We start from the raw sequence: 20,908 nt of genomic DNA, 5'->3' as shown, positions 1-20,908 counted from the left end.
GTTACTTTTCCCTGCTTTAATTTGTACATGTACGTAACTATATGGACATAATCTTACTAAGTTGACTTTATTGTCTCATTTATAAAACCACCCAGTAACAAAATGAACTGGGCCAAACATTATCTATGTAATAATAAATATATATACATAGCTTTAGACACAGGTATAAAGCCTGGCTATATATAATGTTATCAGGATTTACTGATAAAACTGATCTGACAAATTTACATCAGCATGATCAGACAAGTTGATAGCCAACCGATCAGCTGATTGGCCTGATACAAGTTCATTCATAAATCCACTCTCTCCCTCCATTTTTATTTAGTTCGATTTGCTTACCCGGATATCACAGTATGGTATGGTTGACTGCTACCTGGATATTACAGTATGTTATGGTTATTAATAGACCAAAAAACTTTTCTCACAGCCAGAGCCACTAATGGACTGCAATGTGATCAAACAAAATCCCTATTGAGACAAAAATCATTCACAAACATACATCAAAGAAGGTTTTTAAGAGAATGTTTATGCATGTAAATGTCAAGATCGATTTTCTTGCTAATTTTAGTGCACATGCTTTTTTTTGCAGCTCAATTTGCTGCACTTTTTCATGAAAAATAACACTCCTGATTAAATGGTCAGTTAAACATAAAGTAACTTATGTAATTGAACTTTACAAACAACAAATTTATATTAAGCAAAAATACTTTTAAAGATCTCCGAGCATTAAACAAAGTTTAAAAATTTTCTGCACCTAATCAGATACAAAATTAAAATATAATAACCTCATTATTCCTGAAAACTGCCCATTGCAGGTATCCTCATGTAAATGAAATCCAAACTTCCAAGAAAATGAACTTTCAAATTCTTTATATCAAGACTTAACATGCAAGTTTAAACCTATCTTGGAAAATATGCTTTCAATAAATCCAATAAAGGTTAATACGAAGCTCAATTACTCCCATGAACCCGCATTCCACTGCATAAAACTGAGGTCACAACCATTTTTTTTTAATGTCAAATTGCGTTAAGTGGTAAAATTTTTAATTTTCCATTGATTTCTCAGTCCCTGTGATTTTTCATACATTCTAAATGTAAACAAAAGAATCATGGGTAGTCAACTGGCGATCACCTAGTACATGTGGAAGTATGCCATAACACATTGGCGGCATTTAAATACACATTAGACAAATATAATAGAACTTAAATATAGATCAATTTGAAAGGCATTTAGTCCAACTTTGCACTAAATGCAAAAGAGTACCTTAGTCTTGGTTTTACACTTTGAAAAAGAACATGTATTTTAAACAGCAATGTACACTGTCTGGGCACTTGCAATAACTATAAATAATAACAAAATGGTGCAGACTGTTTAAATGGACTGGTGTTACCCTGAGACCGAGCCCAATCAAGAGTTTTTATAAAATATAGACCGGATTCAGCAAAATTGTGTGTGCACACATATATCTGTCAGTATCATACCCAGATGTGGAGCCCAATCTTGCAAGTAAAATATATTCCAAGAAAAAAGGCTTGTCATTTTTCACTCAAGTGGAACTGCTATAAAAGTAATGGAAAATTTTTAGTCAAAGCTGTCTTTTTTTTTGTTGTTGGGTTCGGAGTAACACTGACAAAACTCAGGTCATATGGTGACTTTTTAAGGTTTAGATCATGTAGGAAAACCCTAAGTGCCCCTCCCACCACTATTTCAGGAATGTATGGACATTTTTGTAGAACCACCATCCTTCTGTAAACCAGCTGGATTGCTTCCTCGCATGATTTTTTAAACGGCCCCAAGCAAGGTTTCGAACCTACATCGACGAGGGGCATGTGATTCAAAGTCAGCGGCTTTAACCATGCTACCATGGAAGCCCCCAGACAAAAATTGTCTTTATTGGCAGGTGGTCTATATGCAAAGGTAAAAATACACTGTAAATGTTAAAATTCGAAACAAAACCAGTAGTCTTTAAACTTTAAAGTCAGCTGTCCCCGCCTGCATGGATCTGTTCTTTAGCACTTTAGTTTGACTGTAAACTGAGTTCCACACCTTGGAACGACATAATTATGTGGAGTAAACACGCTTGAAACACAACAATACAGGGATAAAAATAGATAGAACCAGATGGAAAACCTACACAGAAGTATGTAATAAACGTCTGTCTGACTTTTCTTCACTTCTCTATAAACAATTCCTCTTGAAATACTTCTTTCTATTCCCTATTTTTCCTAAAAAGCTGAGTTTTACCAAGTAAAAACAAATTGCCAGTTGTTCTTTTTTTCAACAGATCTGTATATATTTTAAAAGTCCCACAAAAAACCTATTTCATCTTTTTTTTTTTTGCCTCTATTAATACCATGTAAAACATAACCTTTTTACATTTTTCACATTCCTTAGTCAACATTAAATACCTCAAGATCAAAGCAGTATTTATTAAATGATACATCAGTCAAGGTTTATCATTTATCATAGATGCACAAGAATTCTGATGATAAACCAGACACCAAGGAGCACCTAGAAACTAGGTAACAAAATACTCTTAATGTAGCTAAGAAAATCTCCTGTTGATATTTTGTGTTGTTTTTGCAATGTCAGAACAGTCTAGGTTTAATACCCAAGAAATAATTAAAACTCTGATGTTATGTAATTGAAATGTTAAAAAATTCTTGTGAACTTTTATAGTAATTTTTTAGAAATCTAAATAACAAAATTTTGTGGGACTCGAAACTAATATGTATGAGTCCCAGATGAAAAAATTACGAGTCCCATCTCAATCAACAACTTAAGTTTATTTATATAAGCATCAAAATTAGTAAGTACTCACTGCCAACAACAAAATTTGGGTTTTGGGGATATTGATACAAAATGACCTTAAATTTCTAGCACATTTGACCTAAAATTTTAAATTTGACCCACATGCAGTCATAGACCAGACCATGAAGTAAACAATAGTCTGCGTTCACAGCGTTTTGTTCGCAGGAGGTAACTCCTGAGGCCATTCAAATTTAGAATAATTATGTCCTATATATAGTGTTTTCTTCTCGAAACACTGGTAATCAGAGCCAAGAAAGATCGGTCAGAATATATAAGAGAAATTATTAAAATCTTTAAAATTTTAAAAGATTATCTTGTCGTTAGCCAGATTACTGGTAAACAAGTAAATATTTCTAGGAGAAAAAACTGATGATTGTCCGGCTGTTCTAGAAGGAACATCAAGACTACTTTTTGACAGAGAAACACTTCCTTCATATTTATCTGAATGTACAGTCAACCCTGTATCTAACAGCCAGCCAAGGCAGTGACATAATCCGGTTGGAAGTTACAACAAATAGTCAACTTGGGAAGTTAGCAGACTGGTCACATAAGTATAGGATAGACAACTCGTGCCGTTGTCTACGGGATATATACAACGAGACAACTCGTGCCGTTGTCTACGGGATATATACAACGAGCAAAGCGAGTTGTATATATCCCGTAGACAACAGCACGAGTTGTCTATCCGACTTAGACCATGTGACATAAAAACTGCAATTACTGAAAACACTCCCATGCGTTCTATAGAAATTAGGATTAATGTGTTTTTATAAGAGTAATATCATCTTTGTACCGTTAGCGCTTAATTGTCAGTAGGGCATATGAAAGAATGCAGGTTATTTGTATAAATTCAGTTTTACTCAAATACTGGATTTACTAAGATTTAACGTTCATCAACACTTTGAGTCATTTGCAATCACAAACTTAATGCTAAACAGTTAAATATGGATTTCTCAAAAATACTCAAAATTGGACTGCATGCTGAACAATTAGTTTTTGTGAGGAGTTTGCATGTTGGCTAAACACGATGACAGATGCGTTGATTCGTTGATTCAAGAAGATAGCCAGGTTATTTATTTATTTATTTAGTTAGTTCTTTTTTTATTTGTTTACTTTGTTTATCAGGATATAGTTAGTGCGTAGATGCTCGTAGGACTACGAATACCTTTTACTATATCGCGCCCTTCTTGTAAGAATGATATAGTTGTTTTACTTTCTAACTGGGCCAAGTTGTTCGAAACTTTAACGGACTGTAATTTAGTTTAGTTTGGTTTATACTAATTTGTTTTAGCTCGATTTTGATGAAAGCTTTAACTGTTTAAGCTTATTGTAACCACTCTCGAGTCCGTTTCCTATGAAAACTAGTACTGGGGTCATATGAAAAGTCATGGTCGTGACCCCAATGATACTCGAACCCACGACCACTGCATTAAGCTGTTAAACTAACCCTTCTGTTAAATTTCTATTTATGATACTAGTCTTGGTGGGTGGGAAACACTAGCATGATGTTTTAATTTTACTGTAAAGATGGTTTAGTGTTTATAATCCTTAACAAGTGCATTTGATTTTCTCAGTCTTCTAAACTGTCGAAATCTACTGATAAAGTCAATCGACCGTTAACTCAATCGCCTGTTAAAGTTTCGAACAACTGGATCCAGTTGATTGCAAATGTAAGGATCGTGCTGACATGTCTTTTTTATAACAAGTGAACATAAAAAGTTACAACTAAGTGTTGGAAACGTTTCAGTGAATGTGTAAATTAAGTTTATACCCAGTTGGTTCTACACTACAAATATATAGTTTATTGTAATTCATTTTTATTGATATCTTATAACATGGGGCATTTTTACAATATTAATATTTAGACGTTGTCAACTGAATTTACCTCCAAGTCAGTCTTATTTTTTATCCCATTGATAACTGGTGAGAATATTGCAAGGTCATTTAACTCTGGCGTTAGCCTGTATTGTAAGATGGTAAATTGGCACGAAATTCACGCGTTTTTTGCCCAAGTTTCCCCCGATATATATACAACGCTACTGTTGTATATGAAATATAGACGGGTACAAGTCTGCTTTGCGATTGGCTATTTACGGATTGTCGTGGTCTAAGCCAAGGTCAACTCAGTATTCCTCATAATTATAGAATTGTCATACATCAGGAATGAATGGGTCACTGTTTTTCGAATAAAAGCAAAATAATTGATATTGCTTCAGACATGTAAGGACCTAGCTAAACTTGACCTAGATTTCTAATTTAGAGAGAGAAATAAAATAGGTCGTTCAACATCAACAGTACTGTGGATATAGCCCTAACTTTACCTATATTCAGTTTTCAGCACAAAATTACGTTACCATAAGACTTTGAAAGTGGAGAACAGTAGACAGTAGTTCACTGTAATATCACTGAATCAGTAATTCACCATCACAAAGATACTGGGAGACATCAGTACACAACTAATTTTAACTAATAGAAAATGGGTCACTGTCAGTTAAGGGTGCAAATCAAATTTGGATCAAATTCTTTGATGCTTTCAAAGTAAGTTGGAGTTATCTCTTGAAATTATGTGACTGAAATTTGTAAGTTTCAAGACGACACAGAACCTTACAAAAATATGAAGTATTGTAATAGATGACTGGTATTTCTAACAAGAAGTGTCACTATGTCAAGATGACACAAGGCAGTGTAGCCATGTAAATGCTACAACCATGGAAATAGTAGAAGCCAAACAGTGAACAAACAAGAAAACACCACTGCATTTGAGACAAACAACACCAATTTAACTGCTTTTCTTCAGTTTCAAATATCAGTATTGTACATATTTCAAATTTTCACCGATCAACATTACATTTCATAATTAAGTGATGTTTATCTCCACATTTTCCATTTCTGCCAGCTATTTCAACTGACATACCATGCCCCTCGGCAATACTGCATATAATACCTGTCAAACGTTACATTTCATTTTCAGTCCAAACAGTGTAAAGCAATCAAACAATGTCAGAGGAATGCAAGCAAGTTGTTCCAAAGATAAAGTTCATTTTCTTCTGTAATTTTTAGTTCCAAATTGAAAATGGAAGACAGTATCATGTAGAATGGCTCATGAGCTGGTTAAAGGTATAACCTGAGGCTCATTTAAATACTAATTACTCAACTTCAATAAATTTGGCGATAATCAGATACAAAGTACTATTTTTGTTACTGACCTATAATTATCCAATTTGACCTAGTAACCTGAAACCAAAACTAGGAAAATGAAACCTTCATACAAATGTTGGATTAATGCATTTATTCGTTTTTGATACAAAATGATTTTCATCTTTTTTATTTAAATAACAATCTGATTTTTTAACCTTTCAAGCAAGCTTAACAGCTTCTATAAATATAATTTGACCAATTTCTTGACCTAGAAAAAAAACTGAATTAAAAGTTTATTATGGTAAAGTGGTACTGCCAAAGATTAACTGATTAAAAAAAGAAGAACATAAGTTCCTCTGCATCATTCTGTTCAACAAGAAATATCCTTCCTCATTCATATCGTTTTCTTTCCCTTTCCTAGAATATGTATATTACTGAAATTGTTTTTTTTTCCAAATAAGGTAAAATTAATTTTCTCCTCACTTTTGACAGAATAAAAGCAACAATGGAGGTTACTCAACTTACTGACTTGCCTTCTTCAATATTATTTGACATTTGGAATCCTCAATCATATGTTTTTGTAATGTCTGCTTCGTCTGTCACCTTTCAAATCAGTGAAAAAAAACAACAAAATCTAAACATAGCCTAGACTGTCCTTGTTGTCTGCTATATAATTATTTTTTTTTTAACTTCTGTACCATCTTCCATGTTCTTTGTTCATGCAGTAATTTAGAGTAATTGACTGTATGTATTTTGTTAATATTAACAGGACAATCTAGAGGCCAAGAACTTGATTTTCAATTTCAACTTAAAGTAAATTAAGTCTTCTACAATGAGAGAGAAAATACAAATCATGTCAAATGACAGCTTAAAATCATTCACCCTACTCCAGAAACAAACTTGGTGGGGTGGATGTTGCGGACAGTCATCATTTACAGAAAGTAAACAATGAACAACAATGGGTAGGTTAATATCTACCATAACTATCTAAATTAAATGAAGTTGAATCACTCAAACCTCATTCTTTAAAAAAAAATGTATATTCAGATTACATAACTGGAAACCTTTCCATTTATCAGACAATGAAATGATAAATTTTATGACAAAATTGAGTCTACCTTTGCGACCAGTGTAGATCATGATCAGCCTGCACATCCACGCAGTCTGACCGTGATCTGCACTGTTCGCCATTCAGTCAGTATCTTTTTGATAAGCATCCCTTTTAACAGTTAACGGTACTGTCCAAACTGAAAGATGAACAAGTTCAATATAGAAATTTAGCAGGGTAAGGGTTAAAGTTTGATTACAGAATTGCTGTTACCTTGTGGATCAGTTTGCAGATGGAGGCCGCACATGGAGTGTACCAGGGCCTCGCACTGCTGCCTATCAACCGGGTAACCTTGTGTTTGGTACACCAGAGCAGCAGGGTGAAGCATCGACTAGATTCCACTAAAATTCATTTAAATCAAGCACAGCTTTCAAATGTCAGCATCAAATATCTGAAGAACTTGATTAAAATCCAAAAGTGTCAAAGTCCATTTAAACTATTTTGACTTGAGCTGATATAGTTTAATATCCAGTCAACTGTTTTTCACTAACTTCACTGGAAACAAAATAAAATCAGAAAATAATACAACAAAAATTATTAAATCCAATCAAAGACTTGATTCTTATACAGAAATATCAAACATATTCCTAATTTCAAAACATAGCAGGAAGTTCAGATTTTGACAAGTATGTACATGTAACACAACATGAATGAAACTGTCAAATTCTATAAATAGTTCAAATAATTCTCCCACCTTGGTGATAAAGTTAGCATTAAATGCCTTTATACATCCAAAATGCTAAAAACACTATCAGAAGAACATATATTTGACAGGTAATCAGTAATGAATGTTTATTTAACTGATTGGTCATCAAGAATTAATGACCTTTCCATTCACTAATTAACCCATCTGTCCTATCTTGCACAGGTTTAACTCTGCACTATACTTAAACAATGGTATGCATTTAAATTGTGAATGAAAAGTGCCTAATTAACAAAACCTTTCACACCCTAATATATCACAAAAACAACAGTAAATCCAACTTTACACAGGCAATCAATAATTGACAAGAAAACAATGAATATGTCAAACCTCAATAAGAAATATAGTCAGCCATGCTTGAATTTTCTCCAGCTGTGTTTTGGTCACATGACTAGTTCATTATCATATGCTTCAGGCATATTATTCTCATTGAACCAAAGCTTAGCCAATCAAAACACAGTATTCCCATCTTAATCTAGCTGTTGCTGTGCAGCACGTCTATTAATAGAACAGTAGAGCGTAAAAACCAGGTCATGTGACTGAAAATGAAAAATGTTGTGGACAGTATGCCAGTGATCAAATAGCCACTGGGGTTTAGAAGGTCACACTTCAGTGGGTCAGTGAGGGGACAGCTGATGACCAAACATAATCTGATAAAATTGTTATTTACCTGTGTAGTTCAGGTAAATAACTGATATTTTACATATTTATAGGAAGCCATTCATGAATACATAATTTTATGTAAAATACAAAGCATTTTTGAAATGGTATACAAGTTTAAAGTGATTTGTTCCTCCACCACACAGTTTAAAACTGTCTATTTAATAGTAGACTACTGTAATACTTGGAGGTGTTAAAACTTCAATGGATCAATTTTTTGTTCCTCATTCTGATTAATAATTTCAGTTAGTCTGGTGAATCAAAATGAATAAACTGGTAATAATGAACAAATAGTTCTGTTTATTTGTCACATACAAGTATAAATTCTCTGTAAAAAGAGACCATAAACTGCAAAAAAAAAAGAAGAGACTCAATTTATGAATCGGGAGGCAGGACTAGTTGATTGAATTTTTGTCATACTTTACATACCTGCCTACAGTCATATTAAATGTCAAAATAACACCTGACAGTCCAGGCAAAAATAATGGTACAGAATGTAAATGTCACTAAGTATAGATCGTTTATTTTTAGAACAGATGTTATTTTTAGATATTCATCTCCGAGAAAACAGCCCACACAATCAGTAAGGATAGGAAACAAAGATGGCTAATAAAATAAATTCATCAATAGGTTGATTTTTTCAGTCAAGTTACAACATAAACTACCCTCCCACGAACAACCAACAAACTAGTCTGTAATTTAAGATAAGGGAGGTAATTTTTTCATTTTGGAAGAAATAATTGTACAACTCACTTCTATAAATTTTTATAAAACCAAATATTGCAGGATTACATACAAATGTCAAAATTAAAAAGCCCAATGACACTGCTGCTACACTCACTCTTTCAATATCATATTAAAACATAAGAACAGAGGGTAGGGGCGTAATAAATAAAAAGGCACCATTCCTTTGGTATTTTTTAATAAACTGAAAAAAAGGCATATTTCTTATAAAATAGGCCACCCAAAGCTACATTTGCGGTTCTGGTGCCAATGAATAAGACCAAACTGAAGTACAACATGCTCAAATATGACTGTCGGAAAAAAAAAGGTGATCAAAGTCCATCGTAATGTAAATAACTATTTTTCATAATAGTATATGTTTAAAATATATTAAATCAGGGCATTTTCCTGCTACAGTGGTGACCGACACCTTTTGTCTACAAACAAGCCTGCACAAAATCAACACCTGTTAATACATTCCAAGTGTGCTGTACTGTTCCTTGTTGGGTATAGTTACATAAAGAAGACAAGGTTTGTTGCTGAAATATCGATCAAGTGCTCAAAAATGGCATCTTCCCTACAGTGTAAAAAGGATATTCTATGATTTAACCAAGTGACTTAACCGGTTTAAAAACTGACCCTGATTCTGTAAAGGTAAACATTCTGGCCAGGTGTTATGTACATCAAGTAGAAAGTACTGTTAACAACAGTGATTCAACTTAAGTGATCTATCTTTTTCCAAGATAACCAAATTTCTAACCTGGCCTAAACATCTTGCAGAAAAACAATGTGACCATGTTTCATGTAAATCTGGTAAATAACATGGCGTCCGCAGTGTTCACAAGGTTTTATTATGAAATTACATAGTGAACTAGCTTTTCGCTCCAGATGACGCACTCAAATCTGACCTAGATTTCATAGTGTTAATCTAACCAGTTTGCATGCTGACCAGGTAAAACAAGAAGTCTCTAAAATGTTAACCAAGGTTTTTCTATGGTCTGATCAAGTGACCCAACATGACCCAGTTTCAAACTTTACTAAGATTTCATACGCAGACTAGGTAGAAAATGTGGCTGAAAATGTGACCTCTGGAGTGTAAACAAGTTTTTTCTATGATTCAACCTAGTGACCTAGTTTTCTGACCCAAAATGACCTGGTACCAAATATGTTCATTCAGATAGTAGGTGATCTCAAGGGAGATATTAACTATAAAATTTAGGTTGATAGATGAAAAACCTCTGAACCTGTTTGAGCCCTTGTGGCAGTTAGGCACAATGATTCTGTATCAGAGCAAATTTGTATTTAGTCAAAGAAGAAATGTCGCTCTATACTGAAGACAGCAAACTTATATTAGTTCAAGTTAGCACAGACATTTATTTCCTCAAATACTTAACCCTTACCCTACTACATCTCTATAATGGATTTGTCCATCTTTCAATTTGGACAGTACCATTAAATGTTTAAAGGGGTGCTTACCTAAAAGATACTGACTGAACAGCGAACAGTGCAGATCATGATCTACACTGGACGCAAAGGCAGAATCAATCTTGTCCAGCATGATAAGGGTTACAAAGTTAAGAACTTTAAGCAACAATTCTGCGTAGAAACAGAATTGCTCAGACATGACAAAATTTCTCCAACACTGACTTAATTTACAAATCTATGAAATGATCAGACTCTTCAAATAATAATATTCATGAAATCCTCTTCAAAATTGGCAGACATCAGAATAGACAGAAACAGGACTAGATGTATCAACTAGATGCATCATTTCTGACAGCGTTTATGCCAACCGCAGATCACTACACTGAAAGTACATTTAAATTTCATTCAGCTTTTCACCAACTTTACTCGTCAACTTCTCAATCCCACAAACAAACAAAAATTAAGTTCCAATCTAATTATGCTTTACCCAGTGATGAAACGAAGATTTTTAATTGGTGTTCCTCCCAACTTTTAAATGACCTTATTAAATAGTCAATGGCCACATTAATTATTATTTAGATCCTGAATTTTTATTTTTTTGAAAGTGTTCTTCTCTTTTTTTTCTTTCAAGAGCACAGACCGATTCCACGAAATTCGGTAAAAAGCACTATTTGCCGACTGAAAAAATACTTCTTGGCCAGAAAGACAGTTAAACTATGTACTTTCGCATCAAATTTCTTTATCTAATTATCTTTTTGCTTTTTTACTGTGACTTTTGGGCCCCGTTCCCTTCACCAAGACGTTGCGTAAACTACACCATTTACTTTTAAACACTAAACAAGGCTCTTAAGTCATTTTCTCCTACATTGCAAAAATTACATCAGAAAAATACTACTTTTATAACACAATTTCCCCGTTATTTTAAATGCTATGATGGGATTTTTCCTCACTTAATAATGGCCCAGTGTCCATTCACCGAAAACTGTATAAAACAGACCTGAACATCAGTTTTAAACTAATTTGACAAGAAGTGAAAGTAACAAACTGTAAATAAGGGGAAGGTCAGCCTATGTAAGTTACCAGACACAAGGTCTAGACTTGTGTCATATTAGTCATGCAGAAATACCTCAACTGCCAAGTCAAACCAAACAAGTTACATTTGCAAATGTACATTCTTTTTTAAATAAATTGAGACATTTAAATAATCTTTGTCCTAGTTTTAGTACAATTTTCATTTGTGAGTACCTCCTACAGCATTTTAAACAGTGAAAATGTACTTCCATCATCTTATAATCTTCTAAAATCTTTTTTTCTTTACATCTACATGTATCTCCTTTCCTGACATTAAGTGAAAGGTTTTTTCAAAGTCTTTATTGAATTGAAACAGACCATTTTAGTGTTTACAACACAAAAACTTGAACAATATCTTGCAGCTTCTCCACATGACATGACTTCTAGACTTCTTCATGTGCTTGGACTTCTTCATGCAACAAGCACTGACCTTTGCTTCAGTTAATACTGTTTACAGTTAATTTTTTAACCCGACCAAATAAAACTGGATTCTTAAATTTTCATCTTTCAAGAAACTCGAGTATTTTTCCTTTCTCAACCAGATAGAAGCGGTAAGACACACTATTACCGTAAGTAGCTTCCAACACTGGCCATTTCCTTCCCGTAAATCATCTCTAGTGGCAGACCAATACATCTATATACCAGTTAAACACAGCTATTTGCTTGACAAAAAATCAATTGGTCTAGACCTACAACAGTAACTTAATAAATTTTCTCCGTTTACTTTCCGACTTCTTGTCGTATCTATAATAACTTGGTAATTTTCAGGCGGTAAGAGACAGGATGCTCCGAGCTATGTTTACTTTTGATCAAGATTCTTTTTTTCGAAAGCAAACGGAGAGAGCTTTTATTTGAGGATAGTTATAACGAAGATAATTAATTTTACTGATTCATTACAGACTACAAAGAGAAATGGTTACATGAACCGTATAAAGTAACAATTATACAGTAATTGTTGTTGCTGCTACACAAGTATCTATACTAAAGTTGCAATACTGAAACTCATTTGGAAAAAATATCCCTTGTGAAGTTTGATCAGATTCAGTAAATTTTCACATGACATTCCAGCATTTTATCTTCCATTTTCATTAACAGATCCTTTCAGCAGTCTCATGGGAACTTTAATTGCACAGGGTGATGTCATCAAGCTATTCTGAACAGTTCATTCATAAAACTGTGTGACAATTACCCAGAAAATAATCCCATCTCACCATCTCTACATACTTATACCAACTGTCATCCCATTGTTTAATTAAATTATTCCACCGAGACTTGGATGGGCTTTTTATGCCGCTACTTGTTCAGACTCCGCGTTTTGTTAGTTTTGTTGGACTTAGTGCCGTTTGTCATCGGAATATCAGTTGCATTTAATGGTCAATTAACCTAATAGTGTTTTCATACGTTTCGTTTTATAACATGTTAAACTACACCATGAAAATTTATGAATTTTCATGGTGTATTTTCATGGTGTAGTTTAACAAGTTATAAAACGAAACGAATAGGGATGGTTGAGGGGAAAGTAATGCTTGGTAATACTTAAGTCATGTTTCTAACCAAATCCTTCTGCAGGCTCAGTTTTGGTTTTGCTATGAACTTGTTAACCCCTTTTTTCTTGTTTCTTTTCAAATATATTACTTTTCAAATTACTTATAACTTTTATATCAATTCATTTAGTATCACAGAACTGAGGCACCTGGACAAAATTGCATGATTATAAAGAATTTTGAAAGGCTGCAAATGAATCGAATTATCTTGTACATAATAAAATAGCATGCAGATGAAAATGGAAAGCAGTCAAAGTTCAATGGTCCACGTATCATTCCTGCAGAGACCATTTGAATCTTAAAAATGTTGTATTTTCGAAAACAGATTTTGCACTCACATAATAAGGCAGCTCTTTTGTTTTTTAGAGAGTAATTTACCATTTTCACATTGAAATAACAGAACTTTAGATAAGGACAGGAAAGATCCTGAATACAAATGATGTAAATTAAACTGAATGGAAGGAAAACAAGGCTTCTGTTTCACTCATTTTCATAAATGTTGCATTATCAGCATTCCACCAGCTTGAAATTGAGATTCTCTACGGTTTGTAACGAATTCTGATGAAACCTGGCCTATATAAATTCTTGGAGATTTTCAACTCAACAGAAAACAATATCCCCCTAAATCCGCTTGTCCGCCACCTCTCCTTTTCCCTATACAGAGAAGTCCCACCTCTCCTTTACCCTATACAGAGAAGTCGTCAGTTACTTCTAGAGAACAGTGTCAAAGGTTATAATACGAGTATAACACTGACATTGAAGACGAGCCACAAATCTCAAACTTCTGATTGGTTGTTTCTGAGCAGAAATTCGAAATTGACCAATGACTGTGCAGCTCTACCAGACTTGTCTCCAAGCTCTCTTATAACTTTGAATCCACATCATTCTGTGCTGATATGAAATCTGCGAACACTGACTGCCTTTACGTGTTTGAAATACTGTAGAAAATGGCATAACAACCGAATCAAATTCACTTAAAAAATATCTTAAATAAACTACAACTTGGCAACACATTAATAAATAAATGGGGATGATTAACCATATGTACATACTTTTAAATAGTAATAAATATCACCAATACATCCTTAAACTCATTGACAAATAATATTATGCTTTGAAATCTTATTTTTATAAAAACATTTACTAAAATCCAGCTGTCTTCCAGCAAGTCGGGAACCTGGGGTATGACAGAATTATACTTTTTTTTTTTTTTTTTTTTTTTTTTTAAATCATGTAAGAAGCAACTCAATTAAATTTTTAGAGGACAGTTTTATCATAAATTTGCTAACAATTCCAGAACAGGTTTGACATAGCAACCTCTCTATTTTTTATCTTTTAGGTTTGGTTGAAGCTTCAAAGAACTTCTGTTTGATATTCTGCCACTATGGCATGCTCGTACAAGAATCTCTCCTGTCTAATTTTACAGAAATGGACATAATATTATGTTACCAAGAAATTTTCCTTCACATAGGCAAATGAAATACATACTGGTGGATATAACACAAGATATGAAACTGACACCAGATAGCAGTCAACATATGCAGTATCTTAACCAGGATGCCCCAATTATTAGAATTCTTCTCATACCTACCCAGATATACAATACTGTATACATCAAATAATATCAGTCTGATATGTCTGGCATAACATTGTTAGATCAGGGAACATTGAAGGTGATGCACAAGCTACATTTTATGCAAAGGATACAATCACAGACCCAGGAGTTTAGCAGGGTAAAAGACAAAATGGTTTGGAGGTACTGGGCCTAGGAAGTTAGCCTGGACAGGCAAATGGTCACAATGTACTGCACCTAGGTGGTAAGCCATGACAGATAAATGGCCTGCAGAGTAAAGGTCATGGGCAGTTAGCTATGGAAGACAAATGGTCTGCAGAGTAATGGGCCCAGGCAGTTAGCTATGGAAGACAAGTGGTCTGGAAGGTATTAGACCCAGGTGGGTAGCAAGAACAGACATAGTCAGAGGCATTGTTTCCAGAGGGTTAGCTATGGAAAACAAATGGTCTTCATAGTAATAGGCCCAGGCTGTTAGCTATGGAAGACAAATGACCTATAATGTATTAGAACCAGACCTTCAGCTGGGACAGACAAATGGTCTGGAAGTACTGAACCTAGGTGGTCAGCTGGGACAGACAAATGGTCTAGGGATATTGGACTCAGGCAGCCAACTGGGACAAGAATGATGTTATTGTGATGAAAGAGCTTTAAGCTTATTTGATCACTCAACTCTAGCTGCTATTTCCGGTGTCAGATAAGGGTCCTGTAGGGTGTTGCACATTTTTTTGGACAGACTCGAGTCAAATCGAGCCTGTTATTATATTGTTTTACTTGGTTGTCACTTGTATTCTATGCTTCTGAAGGACCTTAAACCAGTAGATGTAACTCATAACTGCCAAGTTGTTAAGCACATTTATGAAATGTTGGTCACTCTGCGGTACCATGAATGAATTACATGTTATCACCCATTTTTCTCTGGACTGTTATTGTGCCTTTTTAACTAAAAGCGTATTAATCATGATTTTTGTATTGATGAGCTGGATAACTCTGAAACAATGTCCAAATCCTGAATTTCACAATTCAATCATGTTTGTGGACACCTGAAAAATGTATAGCTAAAGTACACACCATCCTATATCTTGTCAACTACTAATGCAATCTGACTTGCATTCCTTCACCATCTGTTCATAATTACAGCTGCTGGCCTGGGCTGGACACACCACATTATGGACCATAAATAACTTCTGTAATCACTGTATCTAATCTAGTATGACCTCATCTCTCCAATGTGAATGAATGTATGTAATACACAAGCTGTGCCATTGATAGACCAAGTATATTGTTGTTAATGAACCAAGGTTGGTCAGACTAACTGTTAGCCAACTGTTGACTAGTCTGTATTTGTTCACAGGAGATAACTCCTGGGGCCTTTCAAATTTTGAATAATTATGTCCCTTTACTTTCAAAAGTTGGTAATCAGAGTCAAGAAAGATCAAGTAAAATGATTAAAAAAGTCAAAAAAGATTATCTAGTTGATACAAGGCTCGACCTTACAGACTGCCCTATTGCCAGGGGCAGGCAAAAAATCATTCTCAGTAGCCTGTTAGGCAAGTGAAATACATGAAAGATCCCATGAAATACTTCTCAGAAAATCATGTACTACTGTTTTTGTTGCTATACTGTATTGTTATATCTCATCACATCACCATGTTACACTAGTCTTGGGCAACCAAAAATTGGGTTCAGGCAAGTAAAAAAAAATTGCTGAAGTTGCCCTTTGGGCAAGTCTTAGTAACTGCAGAGTTAAAGTCAAGCCCAGTGATAGCCAGACTAACTGTTGACCTACAACAGGGTGGTACTTGTGTGTAGTTACATTGGTACAAATTAAATGGTAACAAAAACGTTATGCTGCCTATGACCATGAAGCACAGACCACTCTTATGAATGACAAATCTCACCTCATCATGCTTACATAAACTGTATAAAGTTTCATTGGGATCCACAGAGTTGTTTAAAAGTTATGACAGAGACAGGAAGTATTTGAAGTGATGGGCAGTACAATTACTATACATACCAGTATAATGCCCCTATCCCTCTCCCTCTTTTAGAGCATAAAAATACACAGTGCGTACTGTTACTGTCTGTATATAAAGTTAAACTTGTATTACGGAACATTACAGAACAGAAACCATCACAAATTTCATTTCCAATTAAAACATTTGCAGGTACATTGCAATTTGTTTCAATAACAGGCTGGTAAATAAAGTAACAAACTTCCTTACTGGTAATTAAAAACCTACAAATAAGAAATATAATATACTAACGTTTCAGCTTCATGGTCTGCTTATAAGCCTCTTGTTCATGTTTGAGCCACAAAGTCCGATCAGTGATTGGGAGAGGGTCTTTGACACCACCTGTACCAGAGGTATCCATATCAACCATCTCGTTGCTAGGCAACTGCCCACCACTCACCATTGGTGGGCTGCATTAACTTCTACACTTAAAGTAATACAGTGACCTTGACCTTTGTGGCAAAACTATGTTCAAAATGAATTCCGGGGATTTAAATCCAAAACACAATTGTTTCACTTTCAAGTTCAAATTGGCTAGATCTAATCCAGTTATTTCACTGAAAAATCAACTGTTATGCTATTAAATTTCCTTTAAATGCAATAATCTTTTCCGTCTCAAGAAACCACAAGGTAATTTCCTCTGCACAAAAAGGGGGATGCACTTTATGATAACATACTGAAATTTAAACAAAACAGAAAAAATTCAAGTTTCCTGTATGATTCATGAAATTTAACAATTGAGTTACTTCCTGTCTTCTTTAAACAAAGATGCCTCACACCAGACATCTATGTTGCCTCCCGAAACCTAATAAATTTGAAGATGTGTTGTTTTTTTATATCTCCAGACAAACACTAAGAATATTACGCAATTTATCCATATGGTGATTCAGATCTAGCTTTTCTCATTTTCCCAAAAATACTTGTTTACATTTTGTTGTCACAAGATTCACAAAACATTACTCAACCACTTTTCATCTATGAGGTAAGTATACTTTTATTGCTTTACTTTATTATTGTTTTTTCACTAACATGGAATGTTGCCTGTGGTATTCTAAAAGTACATCTCTAGACGCTGCCTCAGTTGAACTCCTTGACCCCAGTCAGCTGATTGTTCTCTGTTGAAATGTCTGCCGAATCCAGAATATTATTATCTTTTTGCGATTCTTTTTATATACAACAATTTTGAGAACGAAAAGTACATCAGACAAATTCCAAAGTGTACAAAGGTTGGAAATGAAGAATTTCTGTTACCCTGACACTTTCAGAATAGAATTGCAGCATATCAACACAAATGGAGGCAGTCTGTTTCTAATTATAGAATATGTATAAAGCAATAGACAGAAATAGGTCCGATGAATAAAGACCTATCACGATATACATGATATATACATCATCGTGAAACAGTCGTATCTAACGACTTGTCAAACTGAAAGCCAATCCTTTCTAAAACACAGAAGATTGTTAATAACACAACACTATTATCTCCACATCACACTGTGAATGAATTAGGGTACCAACTACCAACATCTGCTACATAGTCATGAATAATTTAATCCAATTCAGAATGAATATCCACAAATGCTGTTAATTGGTCTACAATCCATGTATATACGCATATATATTAAGCCAAACACAATCGGAGAAAGTCATATGACCTCTTTCATCAAAAATGTCACCAGATACAAAAACAAAACATTTAAAATGGTGATCAAACTTTTGATAATTATCAGTAGAATCGTGAGAATTTCTAGCCAGTTATAGACACATTATCCTTCTCCCATGTGTAACGACTTATCTTGCGACAACATAATTATCCTAGATCCACATCAATCCTTATTTAAACCACAGCTATTTCCCACTAATTTAATTCAAAACTACACCAAGACAGATAACATCCCTCAGGGAAAATTCTTTCACTGTTTGACGATCCAGTAACACCTATGTGTCACCTACAGTCACATATTCAGTTTAAAACGTATATGTCATTTTTCACCTGTAAAACGTAAGTAAAAGTGAGTTTTCTCCACGTGTTCAGCCAGCTGTAAGATCACATGAATGACATTTTTCATCGAAAAACGTTGACAGTTAACTTATTGTTAAACATCACTTATCAAGCACTCCGAAGATTTTCAGTTTTTGTACAAAAAGAAAATTATCTCCAAAAGCTATGCAGACGACATGTACCCACACTTTTCAACAAGTATAATCATGAGATGCATTTTTTATAAAACATATCCACACACATCAAGTTTTAAAGTACTTCCACAGCCTTCTGATAAAGAAATATCTGCACATTCAAATACATATATCATTTACTTATTTGATCGTGGTGATCAACGTAAAGAATGCAGTGTCAATTTCACCCAAGTGGAGAATGTAACTCAATTTGTAAGACTAGAGTTAAGCAATCAATTTCCAATTTCTGAAGTGTACTATATAGGAAAAAGGTACTTGACAGTTAAGCAGGCATGAAATGCAGCCTACTGTTAAACAGAAGATAATAGCATGATTTCATAACCAGCTTGACAACTAAACGTCTCTGACTCCATAATTGGTCCAATAATTATGACCCTGAGGTCATGCATCATTCTCTAACCAATCAGATGCCTTGTAACAAATTTGCAGCAGACTATCTGTCTAGTCATATGTAATGATGAGCAGCAGTAAGTAAAGAAAATCTAGGTCATATCCAGGAGGCTGGGAAAGAGGCTGCAGCTAGGCTACGAATTTCAAAAAAGTGACAACAATTACTTCCCTTGAATTATTGCAAAAAAATAATACCAAAATAGAATTAAAAGAATATAGTTGCTCAGTCGAGTTTGACTTACCAATTCTAAGTGTTTATGAGAAGGAACAAAAAAAATACAAAAACAAACATTATTTCATTTTTATAAAAGACAGGTAATTAAACAAGTAATTTACATAATTATGTTCTTATGCAAAAAGGTTCCATTAAATGTTTCCACCAGTAGCACATGAACTTATAACATATGTGCTTACAGAACACAACAGAAACAAGTGCACAGCAAATATGGAAATTAAAATGCATTATAGCACTTTCCAATGAGAAAAAAACATTTAAACTAAATAACAACAACAAATAAATAATCAAAGACATTTTTAAAAACAAAACAAAAAAACATTTTATAATTATCATAATATTATATGACAACTTCAAAGTAAAAATTTTGCAAACAATCAAGAACTATTTTGAATTGTTTATTTACAACTTTATAAATTGAAGCAGTTCAATTTTCCGCAGCAAGAAGTTTCACTGCATATAGGCACTTATCTCCCTTCTGTGACCAGTTGTGATTAATGCAGTAAGCTCCCTTGTTTAGAAATACTTGCAATAAATGTAGTACAAACTGTAAACAATTCTACATTAAGTCAAATTGTAGGATAGATTTCCTTCTTAATCACTGATACACAGTCTGTAATATTGTTTGCAATAAAAAGCAAGATATTGACTTGATTTGTGAAAAAAAAAATACTTCAGCAATTAACTATTCTGCATAGAAGTTTTCTATGGTTTTGGGCCCATCAAGTTGCAATGGGGCAAACTACAGTTCTTTGAAGCTACCTTTGAATTGTTTCAGTATTGTCTTCAAAAGAATATTACTTTTGAACAAACTCCAGTTGTTAGACTAGCAAATCCCTTGAACTCTGCATTTGTATATTCTCTGAATGTGAATGGAATTTTTATTTTCAGCAACTCTCATTTTCACACATAGATACACATTATAGAAGTTACATATGACAATATACAACGAGAAATGATGTTGTTTTATGTTAAAAATTGTTGTTCATAAGTAAATATGCCTTTTTGATTGCGAGTAGACCCAATGATAGCCCTAACAGGCCTTACTGCAATTTTAGTATGGCGCACATAATATAGCATTTGTGAAAAAATAGCTACAGAGAACAAAACTCGGCATGCATTTCAGGTGTAACATTTAGCTTTGAGTTAGGCTGTTTTATACAGTTACTCCCCACCCCCCACTCCCCCCGAAGATGCACTGTAGTCTAGGATACTGCATTTTACCTCATGAAAAGAGGGAAGCATTTTGTAATTCCTAGAACTGGATTTCAATAGACCTGTGCTGATGTCTTTAGGGATAAAATGTTTGCATGTATAT

The 20,908-nt window shown here is 34.1% G+C and overlaps 1 protein-coding gene across 1 annotated transcript in view; it reads right to left on the bottom strand.

The window, feature by feature from the left end:
• LOC123561787 (dual specificity tyrosine-phosphorylation-regulated kinase 1A-like) overlaps positions 1 to 19,206 on the bottom strand; it is a 51,773-nt gene extending 32,567 nt beyond the window's left edge. The window contains exon 1 of the mRNA XM_045354386.2: positions 17,022 to 19,206. Within this exon, the coding sequence (XP_045210321.2) occupies positions 17,022 to 17,172 (151 nt within the window). The 5' untranslated portion in view covers positions 17,173 to 19,206. The remainder of the gene's footprint in view (positions 1 to 17,021) is intronic.
• Between the last annotated feature and the right edge of the window lie 1,702 nt (positions 19,207 to 20,908).

Source organism: Mercenaria mercenaria, chromosome 10 (genome assembly GCF_021730395.1).
Source record: "Mercenaria mercenaria strain notata chromosome 10, MADL_Memer_1, whole genome shotgun sequence".
In the NCBI taxonomy this organism is placed as follows: domain Eukaryota; kingdom Metazoa; phylum Mollusca; class Bivalvia; order Venerida; family Veneridae; genus Mercenaria; species Mercenaria mercenaria.
Note: the sequence above shows the minus strand (reverse complement) of the source record. Positions and strands in the feature narration are given on the sequence as shown.